An 11,029-nucleotide genomic window follows, 5' to 3' on the forward strand; every position below is an offset into this window, starting at 1 on the left:
ACAGTACGTCTCTAAATCATTTCAACTCCAAATATCAATTAACTAAACAACAATTATATAATTAATAATATATATTCATACTTTGAAATTTCTAATAATATTTTTTTTTTTATAATTTGATAGTCGATACCTAGGGACATTTTATGTAATTAACCCACGAATAAAAAAATTTAAAAAAAAAACTTAATATAAACGCCAAGGAAGTATACCCTTTTTCAGAGTCATAAACTACTTCTGCAACACCAACTTGATTCAGTCTCGATCTTTCCGCCGTTAATCTGCTACCCTGTCCCTCCAACGTTCTATATTTGATCTCTTTACTCTAAACAAATCACACCCCCCACCTTCTGTTTTACTTCAATACCCCCTCCCCATTTTTCTGCTGCTTTTGGGGTAATGCTGATTGCTTGAACTGCATCCCTTTGCTTTCTTACGTATTTCAGCTTGGAGATTTGAAGGTATTTTTGGGTTTTTGCTTGTTTCACCTTTTGTTTTTGTTTTTGTTTTTTTGATATTACCCTTTGTTTTGATCTAAATATGACGGCTTCAAAGTTTTAGCTTTCCTTTATTTCATTGTTGATTTGCTCTTGACTTGATATTTTCAGGGTGGATTTTTTTATTATATTTTTTTTTACCGTTTTTGTGGTTTTTTTTATGGTTGGGTTTCCTTAACCCAAGAAACTTCCTTTTGAGGGAAATTCATTTAATTGAAAATTTGCTTTTGACTTAGTCACACACCATTTGAATTTTGATGTTTTGAGGGTGGAATTTTTGGTAACACTTGTTTACCCCTCATTTTTCTCTTTCTTTGATGATTGGTTTCTTAAAATCAGGAAAAATAAAAGATTTTAAAGACACTGTGGTAACATCTAAAAGCACCCAGGAAACTTCCTTTGAAGTATAATACTTGTATATATTGGTTGTGGATATATCAAAATTAGGATTCTGTTTAATTGGTTAAAAAATGCTGTTCTATGAAGTTAATAAAAATTAATAGGAACATGGATTTTGTTCCGTGTCAATGCCTGGGTTACCTGTTAACCGGTTTCTTTGTCGAATCCATCTTGTTAGAAGAAAGTGATGTCTCTGTATCTACCTATGCAGCTGCATGTGCACTTTGTCATGCATGGTTTGGCTGGCAGCTGGCCAAAGTTTTCTCATACATTTTTGGTTAGTGATAGTGATTGGATGTGATTCTGTTTTCAGGAGAACTGAAAGATATATTCCTCTGGGGGCACAAAATCCTATAAATATGACTGGTTATATCGTTGGTGCGCTTGTTCCTATTGTTTTTACCCTTCTCCTTCGGAGTTCAAAGAAGGTGAAGAAGCGAGGGGTGCCAGTCGATGTTGGTGGGGAACCAGGGTATACAATCCGAAACAGTCGATTCCCTTCCCCTGTTGAAACATCATGGGAAGGTATATCTACTCTTGCAGAACTTTTTGAGCAGGCATGTAAGCAACACGCAGATAAACCATTGCTTGGAACTAGGAAAATGATTTTGAGGGAGGTTGAAGTAACTGAAGATGGAAGATCCTTTGAGAAGGTTCATTTGGGAGATTATGAATGGTTGACTTATGGGAAAACATTTGAAACTGTGTGCGATTTTGCTTCTGGATTGGTTCAACTTGGTCACAAAAGGGAAGAGCGTGTGGCAATCTTTGCTGATACCAGAGAAGAATGGTTCATTGCATTGCAGGTCTTATACAAAGCTTGTTAATTTTAAGTTGTAACTGAGGTGTAACATGCTTTCCTTTCCACAGATTAGAGAATACAACTAATATGGATACTTCTTTCAGTCCTGCTTTAGGCTCAATGTGACTGTGGTGACCATATATGCATCTTTAGGAGAGGAGGCCTTATGTCACTCATTAAATGAGGTTCCATCTCTCTCTTTCTCTCTCTGCGAACATATTTGCATTTTTATAGATTTTCTTTCTTCCATTGCTACCAGTTCTAGTGCAAAGGGTCTGTTGGTAGTTAATAACTTTTCAACGATTTGCTAATTTTCTTTTTATTGAAGTGAAAAATATCATATCAGGAAGCTTATTAAAGGTTACATATACATTTCTATATATATGGTTAAGTTGCTAAGTTGGTAATGCACTTTCCCAAGGTTAATGAGGTTACCGAATCATAATAGTATTCCCTGCATCTTATAATGTGCAACCAAGTGGAAAAAGTGAAGATTCACAGGGTTAATTCTATTAAAGGTTTTTATGGTTTCCACATTCATTACTCATATTTATTTAAGTATACAATCTTTGCTCTTACAGACTGAAGTTACGACTGTGATTTGTGGTAACAAAGAACTAAAAAAACTTGTCAACATTAGCGGGCAACTAGACACTGTCACACGTGTGATCTGTATGGACGATGAATTTGCATCCAGTGCAACTAGTAGATGGACAATCTCTTCTTTTGCTGATGTCAAAAGTGTCGGCCGTGCAAGTCCCTTGGATGCCGATTTACCTCTTTCAGCTGATGTTGCAGTTATAATGTATACTAGTGGAAGTACCGGATTGCCTAAGGTTAGAAGCGTCTATTTTTGTTCCAGTTCTTTTGTTCTCTTATTGATTTATGTTAGCAAATAGGTGGTAAGCATGATGTTATCTTTTGAGTCTTGCAAAATGGTTAAGATTAGGCATCCATATTGTTAACCCTATTGAAATACATCAAATTTGTACAGGGTGTGATGATGACACATGGCAATGTACTAGCTACGGTTTCTGCAGTTATGACAATCGTTCCCGGACTAGGGAGCAAGGATGTTTATCTTGCTTATCTGCCGCTTGCTCATATTCTTGAATTAGCGGCTGAGGTATGTATGTTGTCTTGGATTGGATTATAAAGATTAACAGCAACTTGGTTTTGATCTTTGATTATATTCCAAATTTGTATACCTGCAGAGTGATAAACATTTTTAACTTTCTTTTTGCTATTGTAGAATTTAATTCCTGCTGTTGGAGGTATCATAGGATATGGAACCCCTTTGACTCTCACCGATACATCCAACAAGATAAAAAGGGGAACAAAGGGGGATGCCACTGTTTTAAGTCCAACTGTGATGGCAGCCGTCCCAGCAATTCTTGATCGTGTTCGTGATGGAGTGCGAAAGAAGGTTAGAAACTTTCAATGCTACAAACATGCAACTACTTTATATGCATATATACTGTGAGTAAACTCATTTCTTTCTTGGTTTGTGAACTTTAGGTAGATGCAAAGGGTGGACTAGCAAAGAAATTGTTTGACTTGGCTTATTCCCGTAGATTATCTGCAATCAATGGTAGTTGGTTTGGTGCCTGGGGCCTGGAAAAGTTCCTATGGGACTTTCTTGTCTTTAAAAAGGTCCGAGCAGTTCTCGGTGGTCGCATTCGATTTTTGTTATCTGGTGGTGCTCCTCTATCTGCAGATACTCAGAGATTTATCAACATCTGCCTTGGGTTAGTATGTTTATTGCAATTTGAGTTGATCATTATATAAAGTAAATATATGGATCCTATGGTGCTGCTCTTCCATTCCCTGGCACATAAGCTTGCAGTCAACACACAAGCACATTTCTGTACTATAACAATTGTTGTTCTGAATATAATCAAGGTGTTGTTTAATGAATCCCTATATTTTATATACTGGTTTATAGAATATACTATATGACTTATAGTGATTTTACATGTAATAAAGAGTTAGAAAGAAAAAGACCGGTGTAATTTTATCAAATGATATAAAATCTCTGAATGCAATAAATTTAACTACTAAGCATTTTTTTACATTGAAAACATTCTACTAAGTGGTTTCCATTTAATATTTTAAGTAGCATACTCTCATCGGATTTCATTTTTCAGTGCTCCAATTGGCCAAGGGTATGGTTTAACTGAGACTTGTGCCGGTGCCACCTTTTCTGAGGTCGATGATACATCCATTGGTCGTGTTGGTTCTCCACTTCCTTGCTCCTTTGTCAAGGTAAGAGATAGTTGTGATTAATTTCACTAGTTTGCACAGTATGACTTTTGACCTGCTCACATTCTTTACTTCAATGTTCTAAGGAACTCTATTTAGAATGTCTGGTCAAAGCTTCATTTTCTCCTTGTTATTCTCTCACTATATGATCTATGTTGCGGGGTTGTCGATTCTAGTTGGTGGATTCATTTCTGACTTTCATCATATTGCATTATGTTTTGTTTCTTTCAGTTAGTAGATTGGCCTGAAGGTGGGTATTTAATTAGTGATTCACCAATGCCTCGTGGAGAAATAGTTGTCGGTGGTCCCAGTGTAACACTTGGATACTTCAAAAATGAAGAGAAAACAAAAGAAGTGTACAAGGTAGGCATTAGAACTCTCAAAATCCGCATTCCTTTTCTTTCTCTTTGTTCTTAAGATTATCTCTTAGTAAACTGATTATTTTGATCTTTTTGATGCGGAGAAGGTTGATGAGAGAGGAATGAGGTGGTTCTATACTGGTGATGTAGGACAGTTTCACGCTGATGGTTGCCTCGAGATAATTGACCGTAAAAAGGACATTGTCAAGCTTCAGCATGGGGAATATGTTTCTTTGGGAAAGGTATGAATCAATGTTTCTAATCAAACAAGGATGTTCTTTGGATGTTCCATGGTAGCTAATTTTATCTTCTACAGGTTGAGGCTGCTCTCAGCATCAGTCCCTATGTCGACAATATTATGTTGCATGCTGATCCGTTCCATAGTTACTGTGTGGCTCTTGTCGTGGCTTCCCAGCATGCAGTGGAAGATTGGGCTTCTAAGCAAGGAGTTGCTTTTACTGATTTTGCGGAGTTGTGTGAGAAAGAAGAAACTATCAAGGAAGTACTCTCGTCTCTCGTTCAGGTATATCTCTACTCTCTAGAATAACATTCCATTGATTTAAAACTTATCTTAGTTGTAGGAGGATCTTTGAATTTACCGAATAAATTTTAAAAAGAAAAGACATAAGCTTTTAGGAGGGTGCCTGGATGTACATTTTTTCACCGATTATCCCACCCCAATCTTTCATTTTGAATACTGCTTTTATTTGCAGATCGGCAAGAAGGCACGACTGGAGAAGTTTGAGATTCCGGCTAAAATCAAATTGCTTTCAACTCCATGGACTCCAGAATCCGGGCTTGTCACTGCAGCTCTAAAGATCAAGAGAGAGGCCATCAGGAAAGCTTTCTCTGAAGACCTGGCTAAGTTATATACATAATAGTTTCAAGAGGATTTTGCTTGTTTTTACATGGGACTTTGCTGATGAATGAAGACTGCTTGACGATCATCTGATTATACATTCCTTCTTTTGTACCTTTGTACTTGCAGTTCAGGTTTTCTATTCTATAGAAACAAGCACTGGTTGTTCTTTATTTTAATTTTTATCATTGCAATTCAGTGCTCTCCCAGTTTAATTTTAATTCATACCCTTTTCACCTATTATAACCTTGATTTTTTAGCCTTCTGCTCGCATTAAATTGATATAGGAAATTGTTGGTATTTTCTAGTGAAGGTTATCTGGGTTCAATGCTGAGCAAATAATTTTTTGTACGAGTTTGCACAGCCAGTAAGTGTTGGAACCCTATTCTAAACCTAAATCCTAACCCTAAAATTCTGCTATAATCTTACTCCTTAATTCTTAAATTCTAACTAACCTTAATCCTTTGATTAGTTTTTATTTAAGTAGGGTAGGATGTAGTGAGAAAGATGTTAATTACAAATTTTAATTTATTTAATAAATGCTCTAGTAAGTACTTCAAAAATAAGTTCTTAAAATTATTCTATTTAAAAAATACCCTTTTAACAAAAATTATTTCGGCACCAAATTAAAAATTTTAAGAAATATATCAAAACAAATAAGTAAATTATAATGTATATAAAAAATGTGTAGTGTAAAAATTATCATTAAAAACCTTTTATTCTTGGATTATAAATATGCCCCTGAGATCTTTTTCCTTCAATGCTTTATTTTTGGATTGGGGACGTAAATCGGTAAAATGAAAAAATTACCACTTTAGCATTAATTTACTCAGCAATGGTAAATTTAAAAGTTTAAAATTTATTATTTCATGGGTTTAAATTTTATCATGATTGAATTTTTATTGATTTTATATAAAATATAAAAAATAAGAAAACTTAAAATAATTAGATAAGGAACAACAATAAGCAGATGATCAGTTCAAAGGCCAAAAGAAAAATACTCGATTTAATTCAACTCAAACAGATATTACATTTAAATTTGGGTAATGACATTACTGTGCTCAACCTCATTTTAAAGCTCCACATTACTTACCTTTCATATATACACTTAACAGAAACACAGCAAAGACAGCATAAAATGGAAGACTCAAACCAACTAATAGACAGCAATAATCCCATACGAAAACGCTCAGTCAGTAGTTGATAATTCAAACCGAAGACCATCAATGATGCACTGCAGGAAATCACGCAAAAAGTGGAGAGCCGAGTCCTTCAGCAGTCGAAGGCTGTAGGGCACGGATTCTAACATCATATTTTCTATGGTTAGAAGGTTCAGTGCCGGAGGATGAATCAGAACCATCTAAGACATGAGGGTAGCCAGAAGATTTATCATCATAAGCATCGCCAATGTGGTTCCCACACTTGCGACAAAGTAGTTTGGTTCTATGGCGGAATAAACCCCACGAGTGCTTCGAAAAGTAGGGTCTGCATTGGAATTCATCGACCTGCGTAAATCTTGTCTCGTCTATATTGAAGAATGATATCATCCCTCGCTTAATCAATTTTCCATATTTAGAGCCGATTGTTGCGGTGTTTCTACTAGAGGAACTTAGGTTTAGCTCATACCCACAAGAACCACAGCTGCAAGAAAGAATTGTTTCTATCATTTTATTGGAGTACGCTAGGATGAAGAGTGTTTGAAACTTATGAGGCATTGCGAGCATGAATCATCCTATACCATATATATTCCATAGTTTGTTTCAACACATTAGGACAGCAGTAGGTTTACTGCAGAAGGGATCATCCCTTGTACTATTGGTAGTATCGAATTAGTCATTTCAGTTTCAAAAAGAAATTCAAAATTAACAGTTCTTCACTACCATATAAATGGTAGTCCTAGAACTTTTAAATCTCAAATCTCATTCTGAAATACTCAAATGAGAAAGTAATGGGAAAGTGAAACTATTTCAGCCCTAAAAGGTTCCTCCGAGTTCATCGCCTTCCTTTAGTAATCTAGATCCGACTGAGCAGATGAATTACAGAAGGTCAAGTACTTAGTACTACCAAAGGTATAGAAATCAAATCCCAACCCAGCAAACCATAAAAATTGCAACTTTAGATGAATGCCAGAATGTCAGTGTGTGAAGGAGTTAAGTTACTGTATATACAGAATAACATACATAATATTTTCCCTAACATGCTAACATGCATATAAGTCCTACAATAAATACTATCAGCCAATAACAACCAGACTACTCTCCCAAGAAAGGCAAAATATAGAGAAGCTTGTCTAATCCGACCACCCGAATCCATAATTTTTAAAATTGATCAAGTAGGCTGCTAATACAGATAGATTAGCATTCACCAAGATACTAGTCAAATCAACTGGTTTTGCAAGGAAATACCACTGACTAAGCCAATTTCATTATGATAAAAAATCATTTTCATCGTAAAACAAGGTAGTTTTTGGATATGATCCTGGGAGATTTCAATTTCACCATTTGCTACCCAAAGTGGTCACAATATTGAAGATTTTCTTCTAATCAAAATCTCACTGAAAATTCAGTCTTGTACTCCATTCAAGCTTTTAATTTAACTCTTAATTAATCTAAATCTGTCCCCAGCTTTACAATCAATAGACACAGTTAAAAACAGAAACTTTACACTATTTAACACAATTAGACACAGTCAACAAAGTCAACTTCCTTAATAAGTAAATAAATAAATAAAAACCCAGATTATATTATCTCAAAACAAACAAAACCCAGAACTCAAAATCCAAAAATTCACACATACAATCCAACAAAAGAAAAAAATCAATCAAAATTCACCAAAAAAGAAAAAAAAAGAACAAACCTGTAAGTTACATCTCTTTGAGAAACAGAGGAAAAAGAATGGTGGAGATTTCCATTGAGTTGTTGTACATCTTTAACAAAAACAGATTTCTCCATTACTTTTTTCCTTCTTCCTACAGAATCAACACCTTTGATTATCACTATAACGGCAACTTTGCTAATAAAGCGACTCAACTTTATGAAGTGTTTAATTAACTGCTGAGTTTGTGCGAGGATTTTGAGTGAGGAAACGGTTCCGCCTGAATCGGGTTGACGTTAACGGCTCAATTTTCAGGGACTGAGTTAAAAGGATGAAAAAAAAAACAGCAGCAGTTTCTAGAGAAAAGGAAACGCGCTCCTCGAAGAAAAAGGAGAATAAAACTTCAACTATTTAGTTTGGGCCGTCCATTTCATGGTAATGACGTGGCTTGCTATAGAAAAAAAAGAAGAAAAGCTTGATTAAGGATTAATTAAAATTAATTAATCAAGGTTAACAAACAGTGTTGAGAGACGTTGACTTGTCGAGGTGGCGGTTGGGGCTTATCGTTTAATTTATACGTGCCCTACTTTTAGTTGTTAATAAAGGATTAATCAGTGACGAAGCCAGCAAGGCTAAGCTAGAAAATTCATTTATAATTTTTACGATAATAAAAATATAACTTTTAAAATATTAAATTAAAATTTTATCAATTTTAGAAGGTTACACTACAATTTTATTTTTATTAATTTAAAATTTTAAAAATTTTAAAGGGTCAAAGTGAGAAATTTTCCATTTTAAAGGGATCGGCCCCTGTCAGCCCCCTAGATTCGCTTCTGGGAGTCAGGATGTTAATTTCAAGTGGGTCAAGTTAAAATTAGACGTACTACGTAATTTTTTTTTCTTATAACATATATTATGTATGATAATTATACTACAAAAATTAAATAAAATTTTTATTCCACATTATATTTTCAAATATATATAATCTCCACAACTTGCAAGTGTGGATGGCTACAAGGAGAAGAGGCTAGAAAAGTAGTGTGAGTGTGAAGAACGAAGACGACTCTTTTCATATTTTAATTTTTACTTTCGAAATTTGGTTTCTTCAAAAAGCTTTTTTATTTTTTTATCGAGAATAATTTTTTAATATTATTTTTAATATTATAAAAATATTAGATGGATCTATTTTTATATTTAGGAGGGTTATAGTATGTATATTAAGAGAGAAATTGAAAAATCTTAAACTTTGAAAGGGTCATGGCCCTACTGAGTCTTTTAGTGGCTCCGCCATTGGGGTTAATTAAAAGAAAAGAAAATTTGTTGTTTTATTTTTATCATAAAGGAAGAAGAAATATTTTGGGTTATTATTATTAACATTCATTGGAAAGTAATTTATATATATGGATTAAATGATGTTTTTAATTTTATAACTTTTAACGATATTTTAATGAAAAATGATTTTATAATTTTTGTATGAGAAAAGAGTAAAAATGAAAATTTTTAGTGTTGTTTTATAAATTTTTTAAAAATTTCAATGATTTTTAATAAAATAAAGAATAAAGAGAGTAAAAACAAAAGAAATAGAAGAACAAAAATAAAAATATTTACAATGTTTTTCATTAGAGTACTAAAGTATATCAAACTTCTTATCTTGATGGATATTTACTTTATAATAATAAAATAGTTATAACACTTCGCATTGGAAGCCTATCGATAGATAATGTGTTTCATTAAAACTTTAGTAAGATAAAAACCATATGGAAAAAAAATTAGCGAATGAAAAAGAGATAAAACATGTTAGGGATCGACCCGATTAAGCAACAAGGAACAAAAGTAGCGGAATAAATTGAGAAATTGAACACACAAATTTAACGTGGAAAAACCCCTCCAAAGAGGATAAAAAACCACGGGTAAAGATAATTTTACTATAATGGCAAAAGAACGAAGAGTACAAAAGATGGAGATAAAACTAAACTCCAAACCCCGAAAACAAAGAACCCTCAAAATGTAAACACAAAATTCTCTAAATGTGTTATGAGTTCTAATCTCTAATGGGTGTATTATCTAAGGTTGTAAAATAGCCTATTTATAGGCTAAATTCATATGTCAAATAATAATAAAATAATCTAAACTAATCAGTATTTGATTGAAACAAATAAACAGAGTTTAACTAGAAGATTATTTCTCAAATTTGACTGAAAATATGAGTCATACTTAACAAATCTCCACATTGACTCATATTTCTACAACGCCATCTTTGCCAAAGCCCGCCACGAGCCTATCTTGAACTATGCAGGGAATTAACTAAGTCGAATCTGTGCTTAGAAACTGGAAGACTTCTAGCCTTCGACTTGTACACTGCCAAATCAAAACTAACTCGGGTCTGATTTTCATGAACACAGTGCCCTAACTTTTCAAAACCTGCATCCAAATGAGAACCTCTCTTCAACGAAACGGTCATACATTTTTCCCTTCTATGACCAAGTTGCCTCCGCTCCAAACGAGTTGACTTCGACTCTGTAACGGACGAGGGACGTCCGATTTCACCGGTCACTGTAAAACTTTCCAGAATATAAAGATTGCCAGTTCTTTTACCTTTTAACAAAACGAGAGCTCCACGAGATACTTTAATGCCGCTTGACTCAATGTTGATTCTGTATCCTTTCAAGTCTAAAATACTCAAGGAGATGAGATTCTTTCGTAAATCAGGTACATACCTGACATTTGAGAGTGTCCTAATCGTCCCATCGTGTATCTTAATTTTAACAGTACCAATACCAATTACCTTACTAGATGAATCGTTTCCCATGCGCACAAATCCACCTTCAACCGAACTATATGTGGAGAATCATTCTCTATTGGGACACATGTGGAAAGAACATCCCGAATCTAGGATCCACTAGGACGTGAGCTTGGAGTTATCGCTCGTTGACACTAACAAGAAATCATCACTGCTTTCATCGATCAAATTAGCACCAGCTACATCTTCCTCGTTACTATCAGCAGCTCTTTTATTTCGCAGTTTATAACAATCTGCTTT

At 34.2% G+C, this 11,029-nt stretch overlaps 2 protein-coding genes across 2 annotated transcripts; one reads left to right on the top strand and one right to left on the bottom strand.

Annotated features, from left to right (window-relative positions):
* The first annotated feature begins 245 nt into the window (after nucleotides 1–245).
* On the top strand, nucleotides 246–5,396 carry LOC105773311 (long chain acyl-CoA synthetase 9, chloroplastic). Its single transcript, XM_012595084.2, has 12 exons — nucleotides 246–458; nucleotides 1,207–1,699; nucleotides 1,800–1,880; nucleotides 2,277–2,531; nucleotides 2,690–2,821; nucleotides 2,948–3,121; nucleotides 3,214–3,443; nucleotides 3,843–3,960; nucleotides 4,189–4,320; nucleotides 4,424–4,558; nucleotides 4,633–4,839; nucleotides 5,030–5,396. The coding sequence occupies exons 2-12, from the start codon at nucleotides 1,253–1,255 to the stop codon at nucleotides 5,192–5,194; spliced, it is 2,076 nt and encodes a 691-aa protein (XP_012450538.1). The 5' UTR covers nucleotides 246–458; nucleotides 1,207–1,252; the 3' UTR covers nucleotides 5,195–5,396.
* A 757-nt stretch (nucleotides 5,397–6,153) lies between these two features.
* Nucleotides 6,154–8,407, bottom strand: LOC105774192 (uncharacterized protein At4g08330, chloroplastic). Its single transcript, XM_012596586.2, has 2 exons — nucleotides 8,032–8,407; nucleotides 6,154–6,816 (listed from the first exon to the last, which is right to left on the bottom strand). Exons 1-2 carry the CDS (start codon nucleotides 8,124–8,126, stop codon nucleotides 6,420–6,422), a joined length of 492 nt encoding a protein of 163 aa, XP_012452040.1. The 5' UTR covers nucleotides 8,127–8,407; the 3' UTR covers nucleotides 6,154–6,419.
* Between the last annotated feature and the right edge of the window lie 2,622 nt (nucleotides 8,408–11,029).

Source organism: Gossypium raimondii, chromosome 6, assembly GCF_025698545.1.
Source record: "Gossypium raimondii isolate GPD5lz chromosome 6, ASM2569854v1, whole genome shotgun sequence".
In the NCBI taxonomy this organism is placed as follows: Eukaryota; Viridiplantae; Streptophyta; class Magnoliopsida; order Malvales; family Malvaceae; genus Gossypium; species Gossypium raimondii.